We start from the raw sequence: 24603 nt of genomic DNA on the forward strand, positions 1-24603 counted from the left end.
CTAAGAACGTTCTCCGAAGGAAAAGATGGCTGTTGAAAACGAACCCAGGAAAGATTAAAAATGATCGGTCTATGATCAGAATAAGTACATCGAAAATCTACAGGCTGTTTCCAGTCATTCGACGGGGTCAGGAATGGAATGAATAAAGCCCCATCTAGCGGCAACAATAGGAATTGTGCCGGCTGCTGAAGCACTCCTCTGGGACAATGATCGATGAATGACAAATTAAATTAAATATTGGACAGTATTGCTGGAATGAATGATGACAGGAAAAACCGGAGTATCCGGAGAAAAGCCTGTCCCGCCTCCGTTTTGTCCAGCACGAATGTCACATGGAGCGATCGGGATTTGAACCACGGAACCCAGCTGAGAGACGCCGGCGTGCTGCCGCCTGCGCAACGGAGGCTCCTTATAACCTCCTGAGACCCCCGGTATAGTATACTATACCTTAGGTTTGAGGCATGATGTGGCCTCTTGTATTGTCACTTGCTGCATTTCTAGCACATGGTGACATCTGTGGGAACTAGTGGGAACTAGTGAGAACTATCAGTGCAGAAAAAAATCAGAATATGCTTTAACTCTTTCCTTAACCCCAGAAACTAGTTTAAGTCAAATCTTGCAAAAATCCAAGTCCCGGGTCTCAGGAGGACAAGGATATTATGAACAGTAAAATCAATTGGTCTCACATCCTTTTACACCCCACCGCCATTAAGTTTATTTCCCCCCCCCCCCCCCCAAAAAAATAATTAAAAGAAGGTGTACTTCTTTATGTTTAAAGGAGATTCCAAACACCAATGTTCACGTCTATTACCTTCAGTTTTGAGATATAAGTATTCCCATAAAAATAATTCACTATTTTTTCACTTCCTTTCACACTCCTCCCCCCTCCCTAAGTGAATTTTCTGGCAAAAAATACTTGTTTCTTTAATAGTAAAGGACCTTCTAAATACCAATTATTACGACTCTAACTTCTTCAGTTTTTTATTTCCGTGTCCTCATGAAAGGAATTCAACTCCTTTTCACACCCGGCCCCTAAGACGGTTTCCCCCCCAAAACGCATTTTTCTTTGTTTTAAAGGAGATCCAAATACCAATTTTCACGTCTGTAACAACTTTAGTTTTTATTAGATGTATGTATTCTCATACAATTACGTCAATTAATTTTTCAATTCTTTCACCCCCCCCCCCCCCCCCCTTTTCCATTCGATTTTCCGAGAATAAGTGTTTCTTTACTTTTAAAGCAGATTCCAAATATCAAACTTCACGTCTGTAACATCTTCATTTTTGAGATATCAGTAGCCCAAATAAAATAATTCAACACCATTTTCAGTCACTTTTACACCCCCCATCCACCCAAGTGGTATTTCTGAAAACTAAAAATACACGTTTCTTTATTTTTAATAGAAATAAAAAAATACCATTTTTCACTTCTGTAACATGTTAAGTTTTTTGAGGTATACTGTAGAAATTCTCATTTTAAAATTTCACCCCTTTCTAGTTCCCCTTAAGTAGAGTTTCCAAAAACAAATCACCTATGTTTCTTTACATTTACAGGAGATTCTAAATATCCACTTTTTACGTCTGTAACATTTTACATTTCTCAGATATTCTGTAGATATAATCTTTCAAAAAATTCACCCCAATTTGTCACTCCTGTTTAACCGCCATTAATTGGATTTTCCAAAAACAAAAAAATACGTGTTTCTTTATTGTTAAAGGAGGTTCCATATACAAATTTTCAGTTCTGTAATATGTTCAGTTTCCGAGATATATGTATCCTCATTAAAGGCATTCAACCCATTATTCATCCTTTTACACCCCTCCTACTGGGATTTACAGTAAAAATTTGTGTTCCTTTATTTTTAAAGGAGATTCTAAATACCAATTTTTACATCTGTAAGCTTTAAAAGTTTTGAGATATAGATACACTCGTTTTAAAAATTCACCCCCTTTTCACCCCCTAATAATTGGATTTTCCAACAACAACAAAATATGTTTTTCTTTATTTTTAAAGGAGATCCCAAACACCAATTTTCAGGTCTGCATCTCAGCATAACTTCCACCGCTTTGGAGAACTAATGACCATTAATTACAGTATTATTATAAACTATTAGATTTTAAGAGAGAGTCTTATATATAACATCTGTCTCAGGGCCCTGACCTAACTTAGATTATTTAATGGCTGAAGATGCTTGCCATGTCAAGCAAAACATGTCCCATATTAAACAATATGTAATAATTGTATCCTAATTATATGGATTGTATTGTATTGAACAGCTGGATGTTAATAAACTATTTGTAACTTTTTAATATACTAAGCTTCAATACGGTCACAATAATGAGATTGTAAAATAGCGTACTACTGTTCATTAAATGTGAGAAAATGTGTGGTTTTTCATTTCATCGGGTATTTCATATGACACCATTGCTTTTAATTGCGACATTCCTAATGGCGTCATTATAATGACCTATGTTGATTTCAGTAGGGAAAACCACTAAGGCAGTCTTTCTGAGGATGTAAAAAGGCAGGTGGAGAGAGAGAGTCTGCCATTATAATGACAATTCTCCAACTTGATTGTGACTGATGGTAGGCAAGAGAGCCTACCATTACAATGAAAATTCCCTAACCCAGTCTTCACAAGAAAAAAGTTTGGTGACTTCCCCGTTGCGTTTCTAGAGCTATGCAATTTAATACAATCTTACAACATGTACACTACCTAACCTAGAATTCTGTATACTATGTAGAATTCTGCAGCGAAGCACGGGTACATCAGCTAGTAGGATCTATATAAAAGTTGGAGGACAACAATTCACAGCTATTTAGTAATTTAATGCACATGATGCTCGTTGGCTTGGTGGGGTTTCTTCATGAAATATGAAATACATGTCCACCACTTTATACGAAGTGTTGTCAAATTCAGATGCCCCTGCACTTCCCAAATCATGCATTTCTGAACATGGGCCCTTGTTGAAACATGATAAGCTTGCAATCCCACACAACATACTAAGCACTGTCAATGTTGGGTTTTTTTCAATCACCCTCTGTACATTACCTTTATGAACTTCCTTTCAAAAATGTTAAATTATAATATTTGAACATATACATTAGCCCTGTTTCTATCATTTGTAAAATACTACTGTTGGGATTAGGAAAGAAATCAAGCTGGAATAGCTAGTTGAAGAGTGTAGGAAAGAGGGATAAAACAAGTTATAGTCAGGAATACAGTAAAAATATATATATTTATTAAAAATGGACTAATATTTATAGAAGAAAGGAAGTGTAGGAAAGAGTGATACAACAAATTATAGTCAGAAATAGAGTAAAAATATATATATTTATTAAAAGTGGGCTAATATTTATAGAAGAAAGATGTAAATGATGACTAGGTCCGGACACTCCGAACCTGAGAGTGCAAAACCATAATACGACGTCCCAACTGCACATTACGTTCTTTCAAATAGCGAATTACATCTGCTTGCTTCTCCAACAGATCACTAAGAAAGGCACCATTCTCTCTGAAAGACAAAAATTAAATCATTGTTATGTACTGGAGCAGCAGAAAAAAAATGATAAAGGATGCTAAATTATAACATTTGCTTATGCTAGGGAAAAGGCAGCACAGCCCTACATTCTTGATGATTATGAAGCAACATCGCAGTAGATTGACAATTTGTAGTAAATTATATACAATATGTACTTATAAGTGACAATATTCTTAATCCTTATAATGAAAGTAACATTGATTGAAGAGGAGGAACAAAGAGAAAATGAGCATGTACAACAGTGCTGATGAACAAATAGAAACACAGGATGATAACAAGGTAAAACATATTCCATGTACAAGGTGTCACCTCTTTACAAACTACCTAACTTATTTACACACTCTTAATCTTTTATCCCCATTTTAAAATAGGAGCAGCCATGATTAATCAATCAATCAATCAATACTGATCTGCATTTAGGGCAGTCACCCAGGTGCCAGATTCCCTATCTGTTGCTTTCCTAGCCTTTTCCTAAATGATTTCAAAGAAATTGGAAATTTATTAAACGTCTCCGTTGGTTATTCCAATCCGTAACTCCCCTTCCTATAAATGAATATTTGCCCCAGTTTGTCCTCTTGAATTCAAACTTTATCTTCATATTGTGATCATTCCTACTTTTATAAACGCCATTCAAACTTATTCGTCTTCTAATGTCATTCCACGCCATCTCTCCGCTGACAGCTCAGAACATACCACTTAGTCGAGCAGCTCTTCTTCTTTCTCTCGATTCTTCCCAACCCAAACTTTGCAACATTTTTGTAACGCTACTCTTTTGTCGGAAATCACCCAGAACAAATCGAGCTGCTTTTCTTTGGATTTTTTCCAGTTCTTGAACCAGGTAATCCTAGAGAGGGTCCCATACACTGGAACCATACTCTAGTTGGGGTCTTACCAGAGACTTTTATGCCCTCTCCTTTACATCCTTACTACAACCCCTAAACACCCTCATAATCATGTGCAGAGATCTGTACCCTTTATTTACAATCATATTTATGTGATTATCCCAATGAAGATCTTTCCTTATATTAACACCTAGATACTTACAATGATCCCCAAAAAGGAACTTTCACCCCATCAACGCAGTAATTAAAACTGAGAGGACTTTTCCTATTTGTGAAACTCGCAACCTGACTTTTAACCCTGTTTATCAACATACCATTGCCTGCTGTCCATCTCACAACATTTTCGAGATCACGTTGCAGTTGCTCACAATCTTGTAACTTATTTATCACTCTATAGAGAATAACATCATCCGCAAAAAGCCTTACTTCCGATTCCACTCCTTTACTCATGTCTGTCTGTTAGGTCATCAGCCCAGAGGCTGGTTGGATCCTCAAATAGCACCACCAAAGGTTATGCGGTTATAAGGAAACCCCAAAAACCAATGGCAGCACCAAAATGAGGCGTACTAGGCAAGATGAGGAGTGAGGTAGTTTGCCATTGCTTTCCTCACTGGGTCAGAAAGTACTATTGCAGCACGACTGACCCTATGAGCAGCACCTTTCATAACACTCAGATGCACTAGTCATGCTCTGAATGTCATTACTCAGCACTACCCATACCCCAGCAACTTCCATATTGTCACAGCCATGGATGTTGACTGGGACTTCGGTGGAAGCTACACTTTACTCTGGTCTGTGCCAAGAGATGGATGCAAAAGTACTGTATCCATCAAGAAATGACAGCAGACAGGCCTTTACTCATATCCTTTATATATATAAGAAAACATAAAGGTCTGATAATACTGCCTTGAGGAATTCTCCTCTTAATTATTGCAGGGTTAGATAGAGCTTCACCTACTCTAATTTTCTGAGATCTATTTTCTAGAAATATAGCAACCCATTCAGTCACTCTTTTGTCTAGTCCAATTGCACTCATTTTTGCCAGTAGTCTCCCATGATCCACCCTATCAAATGCTTTAGACAGGTCAATCGCGATACAGTCCATTTGACCTCCAGAATCCAAGATATCTGCTGGAATCCTAAAAGTTGAGCTTCAGTGGAATAACCTTTCCTAAAACTGAATTGCCTTCTATCGAACCAGTTATTAATTTTACAAACATGTCTAATATAATCAGAAAGAATGCCTTCCCAAAGCTTACATACAATGCATGTCAAACTTACTGGCCTGTAATTTTCAGCTTTATGTCTATCACCCTTTCCTTTATATACAGGGGCTACTATAGCAACTCTCCATTCATCTGGTATAGCTCCTCCGACCAAACAATAATCAAATAAGTACTTCAGATATGGTACTATATCCCAACCCATTGTCTTTAGTATATCCCCAGAAATCTGATCAATTCCAGCCGCTTTTCTAGTTTTCAACTTTTGTAACTTATTGTAAATGTCATTGTTATCATATGCAAATTTTATTACTTCTTTGGCCTTAGTCTCCTCCTCTATCTCAACATTATCCTTGTAACCAACAATCTTTACATACTGCTGACTGAATACTTCTGCCTTTACAGATCCTCACATACACACTCCCCTTGTTCATTAATTATTCCTGGAATGTCCTTCTTGGAACCTGTTTCTGCCTTAAAATACCTATATATACCCTTCCATTTATCACTAAAATTTGTATGACTGCCAATTATGCTTGCCATCGTGTTATCCTTAGCTGCCTTCTTTGCTAGATTCAATTTTCTAGTAAGTTCCTTCAATTTCTCCTTCCTTCCACAGCCATTTCTAACTCTATTTCTTTCCAGTCTGCACCTCCTTCTTAGTCTCTTTATTTCTCTATTATAATACGGTGGGTCTTTACCATTCCTTACCACTTAAAGGTACAAACCTGTTTTCGCTTTCCTCAACCATTTCTTTAAACCCATCCCAGAGTCTGTTTACATTTTTATTTACCGTTTTCCACCGATCATAGTTACTTTTTAGAAACTGCCTCATGCCTGCTTTATCAGCCATATGGTACTGCCTAATAGTCCTACTTTTAAGACCTTTAAGTATTGGGCATGGATCAATCTGGTTACAACAGAATACTGACCCTCATAAATATTAAATAGCACAGTTGCTAACTACCACAAATCTAATTCAAGAGGGGATCAGCCTAGATAAATATTGACACAGCACCAGGCTGAGTGGCTCAGATGGTTGAGGCTCAGGCCTTCTGACCCCAACCTGGCAGGTTCGATCCTGGCTTAGTTCAGTGGTATTTGAAGGTGATCAAATGTCAGCCTTGTGTTGGTAGATTTACTGGCATGTAAAAGAACTCTGGTAGGACTAAATTACACACCTCGGTGTCTGTGAAAACCATAAGAGTAGTTAGTGGGACGTAAAGCCAATAACTTTTTTTTTTTTTTTTTTTTTTTTTTTTTTTTTGACACAGCTACCTACAACTTGAGCAACTCACAGGTGCAAGGTGCAAGAAATGAACAAAATGAAAGATATCAGCATAGTGTGCACAGTGTAAGGAAATGTGCTAATATTAAATCATAAGCAGGGAGTACTTAGAGGTTAGTTCTGTGGATATGAAGGAATACAAATAATGAACAGATAATACAGGCATGACGAGAATAAGAAAGGCAAATAATGCTTGTTAAAGCATATTTAAAACTATCATATTTCATATTTGCTTCCTCCTGGAAGAGACTTCTGCTTTACAGGTGCACTTAGATCTTCAAAACATTATGCTATGGGCTTTACGTCGCACCGACACAGATAGGTCTTATGGCGACGATGGGATAGGAAAGGCCTAGGAGTTGGAAGGAAGCGGCCGTGGCCTTAATTAAGGTACAGCCCCAGCATTTGCCTGGTGTGAAAATGGGAAACCACGGAAAACCATCTTCAGGGCTGCCGATAGTGGGATTCGAACCTATTATCTCCCGGATGCAAGCTCACAGCCGCGCGCCTCTACGCGCACGGCCAACTCGCCCGGTCAAAACATTATGAATGACCATTGAATAAGATAGGGGTCAAAAGGGTAGTTATGTGGTCCTGCGGATTCACGTCCTTCTGGTGGAAGTGTACTAATAAAACACGGAAAATGTCATTAATTTCTACAAAGTCTGATACATGCACGTCCACGCCGTGGCCCCTGAGCAATGGGTACTGAGTGTACATGGCTAAGTCATGTAAGGACGAAAAAGCGAGTTCCTGATGCTCCAAAATGGGGACCCACCAGTTAAGAGAGACAACCCCAAAATAAAACATCGGTCCTCCAGGATTGCTGGAGGTTGACGTTGGGCTGACAACCCAATCTGTAAAAAACTCTTGTTATGAAATCTGAAGAAGAAATAGCCAGCGTGACCTTTTTACGACAACCTTGCAAGAGTGTAGGACCTGAGAATTGGTTTGTGGAATGTTTTAACCATTTACCAAGCTGGAAACATAAGAAAGTTGCTTGATCAGCTGGATGAATATCGACTAGATATTACTGCTATTCAAGAAGTGAGATGGATTGGCGAAAATGATACAGAGAAAGAATCGCATGGTATTTTATAATTGCCACACGAAGGATCACATGCTTGGTACTGGTTTTATTGTCAATAAGCAGGTAAAACACCTTATCATGGATTTTTGGGCAAAATTGCATAGATTGTGCAGACTTAGGATTATAGGGAAGTTCTTCAGTTACAGTCTTATCTGTGCACATGCTCCAACTGAAGAGAATAGCGATGAAGATATTAATTTTATGATGAATTACAGTAGATGAAATTTATAATGAGTGCCCAAGAGCAGACTGTAAAATACTTTTTGGGGATTTGAATGTGAAGATAAGAAAGGAAGACGAATACACACCTTGTATTGAAAAATACAGCTTGCATGATATTTCTAATGATAATGGAATCAGGCTTATAAATTTTGCATCCTCGAGAAATATGGTAGTGGGAAGTACAACTTTTAATCACAAGGACATACATAAAATTACATGGAAGTCTACTGATAGAAGTACTTTTAACCAAATTGACCACCTCCTAACAAATGCAAGACACTTCCCTAACTTGATGGATGTTAGAAGTTATAGGGGGGCCCAATATTGACTCTGACCACTACCTTGTGGTAGCAACTATTAGAAGCCGAATATCTAATGCAAGAGAGAGGTACATGGATCCAATGCAAAAGTTCAACAGTGCTTGGCTGAAGGAGCCTGAAACTGCTTTGCTTAATAAGGCCCTGACCGATTTGCCTAATAGTAAGAGTATTGATGAAATCTTGAAGAATCTTAAAGACGCACTATTATAAACTGCAAATGAAGTCTTAAGAAGGGAAGAGAAAGTTTGGCACAACAATTGGTTTAATGAAGAGTGTGCATGAGCAACAACCTTAAAAAATGAAGCATACATGAGAATGCAACAGAGGAACCATACCTGAAAAGCAGTGGAAGTGTATAGAACTTCCAGAATGATTAGAAAAGAGATTGCACAAGAAAAAGGGACAGTATGAGAGGAAAGAATTGGAAGAAATAGAATGGTTGAAAGAGGTGAATGATGCGAGAGCTTTCTGTTAAATAAAAGTTGTAAGGATTTCCAGCCTAGAACAAATTTGTGTAGAGATAAAAGATGGCATAACATTGGGCAGTGAGGAAGCAATACTAGAAAGATTGGCCCAATATTTTGATGAACTGTTGAATGAAAGTCCAGCTGATGTCCAAGAAACCTTACCTCCTGTAAATACACGAAAATCCCCACTGTCGGCAGCCCTGAAGATGGTTTTCCGTGGTTTCCCATTTTCACACCAGGCAAATGCCGGGGCTGTACCTTAATTAAGGCCACAGCCGCTTCCTTCCAATTTCCAGGTCTTTCCTATCCCATCGTCACCATATCTGTGTCGGTGCGACGTAAAGCAAATAGCAAAAAAAACTTACAAGAAAATCAGAAATAGAAGTACCGATACCTACTACTGAGGAAGTTGAGCTTGCCATTAAGAAGTTAAGGAATAATAAAGCCGCAGAAATGGATTTAATACAATCAGAGCTTATGAAAAATGCTGGAAAAGAATTTGTTAAACACTTTCACAAACTAGTGGCCAAGATATGGGTAGCTGAAACAATACCTGAATGAATTATTCACAAGCTCTGATTGTATTAAATCCATTCCTGGGGCTTTGTTATTCTTTAACTTAATGGCAAGCTCAACTTCCTCAGTAGTAGGTATTGGTACTTCTATTTCTTTTTTTTTTTTTTTTTTGCTATGGGCTTTACGTCGCACCGACACAGATAGGTCTTATGGCGACGATGGGATGGGAAAGGCCTAGGAGTTGGAAGGAAGCGGCCGTGGCCTTAATTAAGGTACAGCCCCAGCATTTGCCTGGTGTGAAAATGGGAAACCACGGAAAACCATCTTCAGGGCTGCCGATAGTGGGATTCAAACCTACTATCTCCCGGATGCAAGCTCACAGCCGCGCGCCTCTACGCGCACGGCCAACTCGCCCGGTACTTCTATTTCTGATTTTCTTCTAACTATAGAGGTATCTGCCTATTATCCATCGTTCATAAAATATTTTTCCAATATTCTCTATAGCAGATTGGTGCCTTATGTGGGAAAATGCAGTTGGTGACTATCAATGCGATTTCGCCAAAGAAGATCTACTACTGATCAGATCTTCACAATTTGCCAGATACTTGAAAAATGTAAAGAATTTGGAATTGATACACACTATCTCTTCATTGACTTCAGATCAGCCTATGACAGCATTGATAGAAGTAATCTCTATGCAGCAATGGAAGAGTTTGAGATCCCTAAGAAATCGATCGCCTTTGTGAAAGCCACTACAGAAAATACTCTGAATCAAATTAAGATCCAGAATATGTTATCACGTGCTGTAACGACTAAGGACGGAGTTAGGCAAGGAGATTCATTACCATGCCTTTTGTTTAATATAGCTTTGGAGAAAGTTGTTAGATGCGAGTATCAACATTAAGGGGAAGAATCTTATATAAATCAGTTCAAATTCTGGCATATGCAGGTGATATTGATTTAATCGCAAGAACACAAAGAGCATTGAGAGAAGCTTTCACAAGCCTCAAAAAAGCAGCAAAAAAGATGAATGAAGGAAAAACTAAGTACATGTCCTTAACCAAGAAAGACTACCCTAGTGGATCTACATTCACAGAAATTGGCTCGTATAAGTTTGATGTTGTGCTTAGCTTTACCTATTTTGGATCAGTAGTTAATTCGAAGAACAATGTTACTTCTGAAATCCAAAAACTTATACTGTCTGCTAACAAGTGCTATCATGGCCTCAGAAAACCTCTGAAGTCCAAGTTGCTGTTCAGGAAAATTAAAGACCTAATGTATAAAGTTTTAGTAAAGCCTGTATTAACATGTGGTGCTGAGACCTGGACCCACTCAAAATCTGAAGAAAGACAGCTTGATATATTTGAAAGAAGGATTTTGAGGCAAATTATTGGGCCAGTGGAAGAAAACAGTGTCTGGAGAAGAGGATATAATCATGAATTGTATAATTTATATAATGAACCAAACATTGTTAACTGCATAAAGAACAGAAGGTTGGAGTGGGCAGGACATGTGCTGCATGCTAATGACAGAATGATAAAGAAGATATTTAATGCAGTGCCAAAAGGTATCAGGAAAGTTGGAAGACCAAAGTTAAGGTGGGAAGAAGGGGTGAGAGAGGATGTAAAGATAATTGGAATCAAGAATTGGAGGAGCTCTGCACTTAACAGGAAAGAATGGGGAAAATTTCTTCAGAAGGCCAAGCCCCATGATGATAGAATAAGATAAGGAGTTTGTAGCTAACATACAGCGCCAGATTAGTATAATAGTATTAAAGAATGTCCCTCTCTAACGTACAGTGCTAGATTAATATAGAAGTAAAAAAACAACCAAACCCCATGCCACTACAGCCCTTGAAGGGCCTTGACCTACCAAGCGACCGCTGCTCAGCCCGAAGGCCTGCAGATTATGAGGTGTCGTGTGGTCAGCACGACGAATCCTCTCGGCCGTTATTTTTGGCTTTCTAGACCGGTAATATAGAAGTATTAAAGAATATATCCCTCTCCCTAATATAGAGTCTGTTATGGATAATCTAATGATAGGACTCCAATTTGATCAAATAACAAGCATAACTGCAATCATTGCCTTGCTCAGAAAGACTGCACCCTTTTCTATGTATTTATTTTTCAAATAATATTTGCAAAAATAAATATCACAAATATTTCTGGAGGGAAAACATATCTATGCAAATTTGAGTGACTTAAGAGTGCTGACAGAACGTTGGACGTACAATTAACATATCATAAATAGCAAGAATGGACTTTGTATAGAATTTCTTTACATTGATAAACTTCAAGCATGATTTACATTACTTCATTTCGTATTAAAATTGTAGAAAAGGGGAAAGCAGTAATCAATTCCCTCAACCTTACAAAACTGCTATTTTTTCAAGAGAAGGGAAAGGGAAAGAGAAAAATAGAGGAAGGTGAGGGGGACAGAAACATTATTATTATTATCATCATTTTGTGTGACGTATCCGGGGGCTTGAACCCCACTGCCGGCAGCCCAGAAAATTATTTTCTGTGGTTTCCCATTTTCACACCAAGCAAATGAAATGAAATGCTGTATGGCTTTTAGCACCGGGATATCCCAGGACGGGTTCGGCTCGCCAGGCGCAGGTCTTTCTATTTGACTCCCGTAGGCGACCTGCGCATCGTGATGATGAAGACAACACATACATACACCCAGCCCCCGTGCCATTGGAATTAACCAATTAAGGTTAAAACCCCCGACCTGGCCGGGAATCGAACCGAAGGCCAATACACTGACCGTTCAGTCAACAAGTCGGACACCAGGCAAATGCTAGGGCTGTACCTTAATTAAGGCCACGGCCGCTTCTTTCCCATTCCTAGGCTTTTCCTGTTCCATCGTCGCCATAAGACCTATCTGTGCCGGTGCAACGTAAAATAAGTAGCAAAAATTTTGTGTGACTATTGCTAGCCTGGTCAGCCCTTGTAAGATAGACCCTCCGATGAGGGTGGGCGGCATTTGCTGTGTATTGGAAATTGTGTGTTAGTGTAGTATGTGAGTTACAGGGATGTTGGGGACAGTACTAACACCCAGTCCCTGATCCAGGGGAATTAACCATTTAAGGTTAAAATCTCTGACCCGGCATGGAATTGAACACAGGGTCCTCTGAACCAAAGGCAGCTATGTTGACCATTTGGACAAGGAGCTGGACCACAGTAAAATGAGATCAATCAATCTATCACTACTGATCTGCATTTAGGGCAGTTGCCCAGGTGGCAGATTCCCTATCTGTTGTTTCCCTAGCCTTTTCTTAAATAATTGCAAAGAAATTGGAAAATTATTGAACATTTCCCTTGGTAAGTTATTCCAATCCCTAACACCCTTTCCTATAAAAGAATATTTGCCCCAATTTGTCCTCTTGAATTCCAACTTTAACTTCATATTGTGATCTTTCCTACTTTTAAAGACACCACTCAAACTTATTCGTCTACTGATGTCCTCCCATGCCATCTCTCCACTGACAGCTCGGAATATACCATTTAATCGAGCATCTCGTCTCCTTTATCCCAAGTCTTCCCAGCCCAAACTTTGCAACATTTTTGTAACGCTACTCTTTTGTCGGAAATCACCCAGAACAAATCAAGCTGCTTTTCTTTGGATTTTTTCCAGTTCTTGAATCAAGTAATCCTGGTGAGGGTCCCATACACTGGAACCATACTCTAATTGGGGTCTTACCAGAGACTTATATGCCCTCTCCTTTACATCCTTACTACAACCCCTAAATACCCTCATAACCATGTGCAGAGATCTGTGCCCTTTATTAACAATCATATTTATGTGATTACCCCAACGAAGGTCTTTTCTTATGTTAACACCTAGGTACTTACAATGATCCCCAAAGGGAACTTTCACCCCATCAACGCAGTAATTAAAACTGAGAGGACTTTTCCTATATGTGAAACTCACAACCTGACTTTTAACCCTGTTTATCATCATACCATTGCCCACCGTCCATCTCACAATACTATCGAGGTCACCCTGCAGCCGCTCACAATCTTGTAACTTATTTATTAATCTGTGCAGAATAATATCATCTGCAAACAGCCTTATCTCTGATTCCACTTCTTTACACATATTATTGATATATATAAGAAAACATAAAGGTCCAATAATACTGCCTTGAGGAATTCCCCTCTTAATTATTACAGGGTCAGATAAAGCTTCGCCTACTCTAATTCTCCGAGTTCTATTTTCTAGAAATATAGCCACCCATTCAGTCACTCTTATTTCTAGTCCAACTGCACTCATTTTTGCCAGTAGCTCTCCATGATCTACCGTATCAAATGCCTTAGATAGGTCAATCGCAATACAGTCCATTTGGCCTCCTGAATCCAGGATAGCTGCTATATCTTGCTGAAATCCTACAAGCTGGGCTTCAGTCGAATAACCTTTCCTAAACCCAAACTGCCTTCTGTCAAACCAGTTATTAACTTTGCAAACATGTCTAATATAATCAGAAAGAATGCTTTCCCAAAGCTTATATACAATACATGTCAAACTGACTGGCCTGTAATTTTCAGCTTTATGTCTATCACCCTTTCCTTTATACACAGGGGCTAATACAGCAACTCTCCATTCATTTGGTATAGCTCCTTCAACCAAACAATAATCAAATATTTCAGATATGGTACTATATCCATTGCCTTTAGTATATCCCCAGAAATCTTATCAATTCCAGCTGCTTTTCTAGTTTTCAACTTTTGTATCTTACTGTAAATGTCATTGTTATCATAGGTAAATTTTAATAATTCTTTAGTATTACTCACATCCCCTATCTGGACATTATCCTTGTAACCAACAATCTTTACATACTGCTGAATGAATACTTCTGCCTTTTGAAGATCCTCGCATACACACTCCCCTTGTTCATTAATGATTCCTAGAATGTCCTTCTTTGAACCTGTTTCTGCCTTAAAGTACCTATACATACCCTTCCACTTTTCACTAAAATTTGTATGACCACCAATTATGCTTGCCATCATGTTATCCTTAGCTGACTTCTTTGCTAGATTCAATTTTCTATTAAGTTCCTTCAATTTGTCTTTACTTCCATAACCATTTCTAACTCTATTTCGTTCCAACCTGCACCTCTTTCTTAGTCTCTTTACTTCTCTGTTATAATATAGTGGATCCTTACCATTCCTTACCAGGTTTAAAGGAACAAACCTATTTTTACATTCCTCAACAATTGCTTTAAATCCATCCCAGATTCTGTTTACATTTTTATTTACCAATTTCCAGCGATCATAGTTACTTTTTAAAAACTCCCTTAAGCCTGTTTTATCAGCCATATGGTACTGCCTAATAGTCCTAATTTTAATACCTTCCTTTCTTTCACATTTATTTTTAACTACGACAAAAACTGCTTCGTGATCACTAATACCATCTATTACTTCGGTTTCTCTATAGAGCTCATCTGGTTTTATCAGCACCACATCCAAAATATTCTTCCCTCTAGTTGGTTCCATCATTTTCTGAATCAGCTGCCCTTCCCATATTAACTTATTTACCATTTTTTTTTGTCATGCTTCCTGTCATTCGCATTACCTTCCCAATTGACATTTGGTAAACTGAGATCACCGGCTACTATCACATTCCTTTCCGTATCATTTCCTACATAGCTGATTATATTATCAAATAATTCTGAATCAGCATCAGCGCTACCCTTTCCCGGTCTGTACATGCCAAAGACATCAAGTTACCTATTATCTTTAGAGAGGAGCCTTACACCCAGAATTAGGATAGTTTAGAAAAATCTAGGCCAATAGGGCCCAGAAAGGGAACCAAAACTGAGAAAATATAATATGAAAATAAATGCCTCTCTCAACCTTTCACCACATTTTAAGAAGATAGACATCATGGAGAATAGAAACCAGCTCTTCTGAAATGTAAGCTGCACTTGAATATGCAGCAGAAAAGGAACTGCCTGACATCAGGACAATTTCCAATTTATATGCACAGAGCAGAAAGATTAGAAGGTTCAAGATGAGACCATAGGTGATGCAAGCTAGCAGCAGGGAGTTGACAGATCGAACAGTCAAGAAGAAGCTATGTTACGGGGAGGAGAGTGCATAGAGTGCGGAGCACAGTTCAAAATGAAGACTATCTGATAGATATGCAGGCATTTGGCAGGTGATCCAAACAGAAAGAAAATGACATCTGACATGTTATGGCATGATTATACTGTTCTTGAAGTGAAGGCCTGCTGTAGGTTGTACTGTATATTCGTGCGGGACAAGTAAATAAATAATGTGTTAGGTCATCAACGTCTCAGCTTACAGTTCCAATTTCCCAGGTACTGTTGATAAGTCTCTTCCACTCATCTGTTCATGAATCTGTGTATACTGCATGCTTAATTTAATCAGGAGATCTAGAAGAGATAGTCTGCCAGCCTGATGTGGACGTTGAGTACAGTATTTGGAATCCAAATAATGCAAACTCCTGTCCTCAACCCGAGGTGATGCAGCTCAAGTTAAAGGAGTCCGTACACAGCAGGAAGTGGTGATGTTCACTGGACAGTGAATACAGCAGATCTTCAAGGATACTGTAGAGCTCTGCTGTGTACACACTACAGATTTCTGGTAAAGAAAAAAGAAACCTCTTATTATCAACACCAAACACATAGCCTCCTTTCGCTTCTGCCCTCACACTGCCCATGTAAATAACTACTGAACCTGGATACCGGCTAACGACCGACAGGAAGAGCCTCTGATAAATGGAGGGGCCCATGTTCACTTTTGGGCAGGTGTGCAGTTCCAGGATGATTGCAGGTCATAATATTAAACATGGAGATACATTACTGGGTCATCTAACAAGAAAAGGAGCTGAAGGTACATCAAACGATCTGTACATGCTATCCAAGTGTATACCAACCAGCTGCATTGCTCGTGGATAAGTACTGTACAGCCGACTGTTTCCATTGTGGAATACGCAGGGATAGCTTGGGTGAAGTGGCATCTGTCGCAAATTTGCAGCATAAGACAACAGAGTTTGTTGGCGCCTCAGGTGTAAAGGCGACACACCAGATTCAGTGAGCAGGCTAGCAATGGGGCTTGTACGGAATGCTCCTGTTGCCAACCTAACTTCGCTGTGGTGGATGCTATAGTTTCACAAGGACGCTTTCCATTCCTGATCCATATGCTGCAATGTCATAGTCTAACCTGGATAAAATATGTGGCCTATAAAATCGCAGGAGCACCATACGGTCTGCACCCCACGTAATGCCATTCAAAAATTTCAAAATATTCGGTTTCTTACTGCATTTGACTTTTAAATGATGCACGTACAGCTCCCAAGAAATCATTAAGAGTCAACTACAGGAAGAGCGAGGACCCCCTCCACTAAATAAAGCTCAGGAGGATGATGAAGAGTGCGCTTCCAGCAGAAGTGGACAACAGAGGTCTTTGCAGTTGAAAACCGAAAGCCATGTTCTAAGATCCACTGTTCCACTGTACTAATAGCTTGCCATAATTGTCACTCTGTGACTGCCTTATTTTGTGAGCTATAATGCAGAGTAAAATCGTCTACATACAGAGACTGTACCACTGCCGAACCAGCAGCAGCGACAATACCGTTTATGGCAATCACAAACAGATTGACACTGAGAATGGATCCCTGTGGGGCTCCATTCTTCTGAATGTGATACTGCGGATATGCCCTCCCTACTCAGACACTGAATAAACAGAGGGACAAAACATTTGCAATAAAAACTGGCAAGTTACCTCAGAATATCCACTGATGCAGGGCTGAAAGAATGCCATATCACCATGTGGAGTCGTAGGCCTTTCCTAAATCGAAGAAAACGTTCAGAAAGACATGTCCTGAATAGAACTCTCCGACATGTCCTGAATAGAACTCTCCACCACTGACCAATTGGTACGCCTGGAACAAGCAACTCAAAAACCACATTGGTACTCAGATAAAAGTCCTTTTCTTCTCCAACCACCACACAAGTTGTCGATTCACCGTCCCCTGAAGTAGTTTACACAGACAATTAGTGAGACAAGTAGGTCTGTAACATCCTGCATACTTACGATATTTGTCAGACTGAAGAGAGGAATTAATATTCCCTCTCGCCACTGTGATGGGAACTCGCCCTCTATTCAGACTCTGTTGAACACCCCAAGAAGATATAATAGGCTATCTTTGCTGAGGTGTTTCAACATCAAGTTATTGACATTATCTGGTCCAGGAGATGTGTCCTTGCAAAGCACCAAAGGCAATGCAGATTTCCCACTCCGTAAAGGGCACGTTACAGTCCTCTGAAGCATGAGTGGCAAAACATAGATGATTACATTCTACTTCCTGCCTCAGAGCAAGGAAATCAGGATGGTAATTCACAGAACCAGACAGGTGTGAAATGACTTGCTAGATGATTAGCAACCGTGGATGGATCAGTGATGATAGTGCCTGCAATGGAAATCCCCAGCACTAAGGATGGTCCTTGTACACCCGAAATGCATTGAAGTTTAATCCACACTTGAGATATCGGTGTACATGATGTCATGGATGAAACATATCTTTCCAATGAAGCTCTCTTAGGTTACGGCCACAGTGCAGGCGGTGAGCGGAGCCTTGCCGCTATCGAAAAGTTGAAGAGTGGGGAGGAGAGAGCGACTGTGTGGACATCTAGCAAGAGTCAGTCAGCGGCGCGGTGTCTCCCCTGCACGTAGTGATTAGATAATGGCAGTTTCAATTTTCTCGTTTGTCTCTGCTTTTAGAAATGTTTTATATAAACTGAAGAATTCGACGTACGACTAGGAGAGAATTTCGTGATCATCTAGTAAATAAATTACGTGTAATGCATAGGGAATTTCATCATTTATATAGAGAACTGAATTGATTTCCTGCTAAGATGTTTCAAATATACTTCTATGTCCATTCAAACTTTTGACTTCTTTCTAAAACTTAAGGCGCGACTACAGAAGCAAGTCACCAACTTCCAGAGACCCATAAAAGTCAGATGTAATGACGAACACAAGTTTTCATATCGGCAATATATGACAAAGGATAATAATATTAATTAAATAATAATAATAATAATAATAATAATAATAATAATAATAATAATAATAATAATAATAATAATAATATGTTGCATTAAATACACTATTGTTTATATCCATAACCGTGATTGATTTTTAACTGAATTTATCTCGTATATTTAAGATCGTTCCAATCTCTTTCCAGGCTTCCCTTGTCACTAATAGGTTTTCAAAATTCTTCTCTCTGTCGTTCCATAGGAAAGTTCAGGTTTAAACTTCAGAAATTAGCACTTTCATCTCCTCCCTTATTAATTTACCAACAGTCATTGCGAGCGGCGCGGCTGAAATCTCAAACAGGAGTGAGCGGCTAGCGGCATGCAGCGTTGTCCTTGAGCCAACTTCCCCTCCAAAATGACACGCCGCTGGCACTATGGCCACATGCATTTGCGAACACAGGTTTGAGTCTCATCTTTGCCGCCACACAACGCAACGCTCCGCTCGCCGCCTGCACCGTGGCCGAAGCCTTACTCTCCTTATGCACATCGGAGTAGCGTTTCTGACGTACAGGAAAGTCTTTAAATGCTTCAAACTTACCCTATACTACTATCTTTCTCCTTTCTTTGACCGTTAATTTACTCCAGGTATGGGTGTTCTTTCATAATATTTCATCAATGATATATAGGTGATTGATATGTGTTGTTCGCTCTGCAGTATGAATGAACTGCATGTTTTTCCTTGTGATTGTTGGGATTATGATACGTTTGATGTTACGGTCTCATATTACTACTGTGTATGTGCGCTGCATGTTTAGGTAATTCTCCATTTGATGAGTGTTTGCCCTTTGTGTCGGCGTGAGCTTCCACTCGTGTCGTATGAAGTGCGAACCTTGATGGGTTTGTGCCTGACTGCGGGATTTCTCTGATCCCACTGCCGAATTCGTTTGACCTGTGCACGCAACTTCTGGAATAAATGAGACCTCTTTTGTGGCCTTGGAGTCATGTTATATGAATCTGGATTCATCATTTAATTCACGCTGCTGCTTGTATTGTTTGCCGCACCCGGCTGTGTCTGAATGTATGCACGAGTGTTAGTATGAGAGGAGAGTGTAACAAAAATATATCAATCAGTTGAATTCGTATTTTGATCTTATTTCATTATTTAATTTACGCATTTTTGTATGGTGCTATTTCTTTTACCTTCGCACTTATCTTGGCCGCTCATTTACCTATTGGGGCGCCATGTTTTATCTTTCGTTCATTTAGGCTTTTGTAATATATTATCTCCTTGGTCCAGAGTCATTTCTCTTTTATCCTGTACTGAAATCCTACGAATTTTATTTCCTTTTAACTCTGGGTTTTCTCCTTGATGCGTGGGAGTTGGAGGATCTGGGGTTATTGTTATTAATGAGGGTGGTGTCTGAGCGTTGTTGAGTGTAAATGATACGGAATATACTCGTTGGAAAGAACGACCTCTCTTTTGATCTGTTGCGCCATTTGAGATATGTAAATACTGGCACCATTTGAAAGGTACTGTACTTAATTGAGTGAGCCCGCCAAATGTTTAAATATGGTTCTTTGTGATCTGATGCTCACGGAAAAATGTCGTGCCAACAACTCGGTCTGGACTGATTATGTATGTATGCATTCTTTATCCTTTTTATTTGAATTCATTTCCTTTCCCTCTACCTTCGTTTCTTGATTTGAATAAACCCTTATTTGCTGTATTTTGAATTTTATTGCTTATAGATCTAGTCTTTTACTATTATTGTCAAGAGGCTCGTTTCCAGTTCAAGGCTGTTTGCATTTAGGCCTTTCCTAGTCGCAATTTATGCCTCAACCTTCGTTTTGTATCTTATTGATACTGGGATTGCTTCCACGATGCAAGGGGGTGTGGCTCAGACGTCATTCATTTACAGCTGCTATAATTTCTTCGTTCCACCCAGGAAATTGCTATTGGCTTTACGTCACACTGACGCAAATAGGTCTTTTGGCGACAATGGGACAGGAAAGGGCTAGGACTGGGAAGGAAGCGGCCATGGCCTTAACTAAGGTACAGCCCCAGCATTTGCCTGGTCTGAAAATGGAAAACCATCTTCAGGGCTGCCGACAGTGGGGTTCGAACCCACTATCTCCCGAATACTGGATACTGCCCGCACTTAAGCGACTGCAGCTATCGAGCTCAGTCCACCCAGGAAAAGAGTTTTCGTTGAGGAGTCACAGAGAAAGATGGAATGGACTCCTCAGCAGCAGGAAGAACAACTTGTATGATGTAAGTTATCATCGTCTATGATCCAGCTATTCATGTCATCAGACAGAGCTGGTGATGTGAATTTTAATCAATCAGCATGTTTAAGAATCCATTGGGGAGGAGCCTCGATGGATTTCTGCTTCAACAAAGTAAGAATAATGGGGAAATGGTCACTGGTCACTGTCACGGATGTTATCGTGTACATCCCACCGAAGCAGAGGAACGAGCTCATGGCTGCACAGACTAACGTCAATGCGGGAGAAGGTACCGTGTACTATGCTGAAATGTGGTTGTTACCCTGTAACCAAGAGGCTCTCCTATTAACTGTTCCAACTCCCTTCCTCAGGAACAAGGCATTTCAGAGACCCATGATGGGTAATGGGCATTAAAATTACCCAATAAGAGGAAAGGAGGTGGGAGCTGATCTATAAGATAAATGACACCATTAATATGAAGAGGCTGACCTGGTGGGTAATAAACATTGCAAACGTACTGATACTGCCTCCAGCTTGGTTCTTAATGGAACTGTAGATGTCAGAACGAGTGAAAATACCAATGCCACCAGAAGCCCAGTTAGCATAATCCTATTCTGTCGAGTATAGTCGAAAATGCTCAAGACTATACGATGACCTGGTCGGAGACTAGTTTCTTGAATACAAATTATACTCGCCGCAAACTAAATGATTAGCTAGTGGAGCTCAGTGTGATGCCTGTCATAAAAATAAACCAAATCCCTTGATGCAACAGCCCCAAAGAGTCACAGCCTAGAAAGCGACCGCTGCCAAGCCCAAAGGCCTGCAGATTATGAGGTGTCGTGTGGTCAGCACGACGATTCCTCTCGGACGTTATTCTTGGCTTTCTAAAGGAATTTTAGGTTCTAAGTGGTGAGATGCTTTTTAATCTACATCTACATCTGAAGATGGAGATAGATGTTCAATGTGCATCACCTTATCACCAGACAAGGTGGTGTATGCCATAAGCTTCTTCGACTTTTTACAGGGGCAGGGATTCCTGCTACGAGGGGAGCACACAGGTTTTCCAGCAGGAGTATCTGCTGGTGCTGACAGACCCTCTGGATGGAGGGCATGTTTCTCCATTCACAGGAGGGATGGAAACTGTTTACTTCTTCCCTGCCTCTTTTTTTTTTTTTTTCCTGGTTTAGATGGGCTGGGAGGTGAATTCCTAGTCCCGGTCGACAATGCCATCTCGGGTGCGGCTTTCACTGACATCTTGGGGGTGGGAGACTTTGTCTTCATCTCCTGCTGTGCCAGCTTAGGTTTCCCAGCTGGCACAGGCTTTTTTGTGATCTCTGTGGTTGAAGGCTTAGATAACCCCATCTTCGAACTTTTATTCTTTGCGGTGCTGCTCACAGGAGCAACTGCCACCTTGGGCATAGCAGTCATCACAGGTATTGCAGGGATAAATAACGAACCTGGTAGACTCTGTGCTATCACGCTGAAGTCTAGTATCTTCACAGGTGCATTCATAACATTAAACTTACAGTGTGCTTCCTGACAGGAAGGACCATCCAATGCCTCTTGATCTTCTGGATCTTCTTCTGACTGAGATAGACCGGACAGGAGAATGAAAACCAGGGTAGTTAGTGCATGTGTTCAGATATGTGCACTCTTCTGCACCATGAGCTTCTCTTCCACATGTGCCACACACAGAATGAGTTGAACAACAAGATACCATGTGTCTAAACCTTTGATGTTGATAGCACCGCATGGGAGGCAGAAGGTACGGCCTCACATGTTAAAGATGAGTTGTTACCTAGACATTTTCTGGTAACGCTGACAGCTTGAAGGAGGCAATGAAAACAACATCTTCACTGCTGACTTTGCATGTAATGCGCCGGACATGTGTCATGCCTCGGTTCTTCATGTCTTCCATCTGTTCACCATCAGTGTTCACAATGAAGTCGTGGTGGAAATAAGTCCGTGAACCAGATTCTACGACTTGTGCTCTTCCACTCTGAAGAGTATATCACTAAAGTGGTTGCCTTTCAGCCACTGGTCAGCCTGAACTACAGTGCATGACTTAAACAACAAACTACCATTGCACAATTTCTTTAGGTCTTCAAGTTTGCCATAGACACCTTCGATGTGTCTACTAAACAAGATAGACTTCACCAGCTTGAAATCTTGCTTATCAGTTCTGGTAGCAACCAGGAACCTAGAGGGCGTGGATCCCATACTTTCATGCTGCACTTGTTCCCAGGAGGCTGACTTCCTGCTCACCCACTCCAACCAGGGGTCTTTGTAGCCGAACCAAGCAGCCAAGGGAATACCCACCCGGTTCATAGCAGATATTACCGGAGTCCGATGTTTGACAATGCCTAATATGGGCTGACTGAGGCAATGGACACTAAGACTCCCTTCCTCAAATCCACGCAATATCATGTACCCAACAGTGTATACAGCATGCGATAGTACATTAAAATAGAGGTGATAATAAATTAATAATACGCTCTGACATTTGGCTATGCGGTGCCCTGCATTGTCAAGTGGATACTACTGCCGAGTATATGGTGCTCCCACCCAACAGGCTAGGAATACCATCTGGACTTTTGAGTGTAGTCGCAGACATAAGAGGCCTTTCCCCAAGCAGCACACATATCAAATTTTTATCAGTCTACGAGCGGCCCTCAACAAAAGAAAGCGGAACAAAAAATAAAAAAGTGAAGAAATAGGGGATCAATGGCCACACAACCCTTTTAGCTGCCTTCTACGACAGGCAGGAATTACCTGTGGATGTCTTCAGACACCTCCCATCCACAGGGGGACAATTCATGGTACCAAAGCCACCAATCCATTTTCACACCGAGGTTGCCCCTTTATAGTCACACCTTATGAAAGGCAGAGGATACATCTACATAGATGGGTCTACAGAGCGGCACTTACGTTATGAATGCATCGGAAAGTATTTATAATGTGCTGTTGCTAGTGGAAAAGTTGTTACGGAAAAGCTACTGTGTGCCGAGTTTGTGGGGTGATATATTCTTTTAGTATTTAGATGGTTTATATGTTATTAAAGTGAAGTCATCGCAGTTGGGATGCTGTAAAGGTCAAGTGTTGTTTTTGCTACCTAAACTTGTTTTTTACCACTTGAAGCATCTATTTTTCTTACACACAAAGGAGATGCAAAGGGAGCGACTACTTTCAAGACAGCTAAATTGTCTAGAAAATACTTCAAAGTATCCAGCTGCTGAAATCATCTTTAAATGCGAGTTGTATGTATCAGCTGATTCTGTAAACAGAAGCAATAGTACTACTGTAAATGCCTCCGTTTACTCCACGATGTGGCAGTAGTGTTGCCAGTGCCATCTGTGAGGCGGTCCACGGCAACTCGTGGAAAACTTACAATTGTCCTTGTATACATTCCCTCCTCCTGTTCTCCATGGCTAACTGACAGCAATGTACAATTTCTACTGATAGTACCGCAGATTTTATTACTCAATACGGCACATACCAGCTGTCTACATCATTTTAACTTGTCTTGTTTAAATAACCTACTTACAGTTAAAACAGAAGCGTGTCCTATGTCCTGAACACATGTCTTGTAATCTTTCTACTGTAGCTTTAATGCCGCGTGGTGCTATACCACCACGCCGCACCCCTCCAATATCTGCAGCTAACGTTCTGCCGCCAGCAGTGCTGATTCTGATGGTCGAATTTCTGACTCGCCTGCATTTCAGTAACAACAGGAAATTCATACATCTACAGCATTATTTGAACTCTAAATCCTGTGAGAGAAATGCAAAGGAACCTTTGGATATAATCCATACAGAGGTTGAATGTATGAAAAATAAGAGTAAAGTTCTTTCTGTATT

General features: G+C 40.1%; 1 protein-coding gene across 1 annotated transcript in view; it reads right to left on the reverse strand.

Annotated features, from left to right (window-relative positions):
* Positions 1-3315: 3315 nt before the first annotated feature.
* The window catches only part of LOC136864250 (transmembrane protein 192), a 188238-nt gene continuing 166950 nt past the window's right edge, over positions 3316-24603 (reverse strand). Inside the window, exon 7 of the mRNA XM_067140993.2 lies at positions 3316-3515. Within this exon, the coding sequence (XP_066997094.1) occupies positions 3383-3515 (133 nt within the window). The 3' untranslated portion in view covers positions 3316-3382. The remainder of the gene's footprint in view (positions 3516-24603) is intronic.

This window comes from Anabrus simplex, chromosome 2 (genome assembly GCF_040414725.1).
Source record: "Anabrus simplex isolate iqAnaSimp1 chromosome 2, ASM4041472v1, whole genome shotgun sequence".
Classification (NCBI taxonomy): Eukaryota; Metazoa; Arthropoda; class Insecta; order Orthoptera; family Tettigoniidae; genus Anabrus; species Anabrus simplex.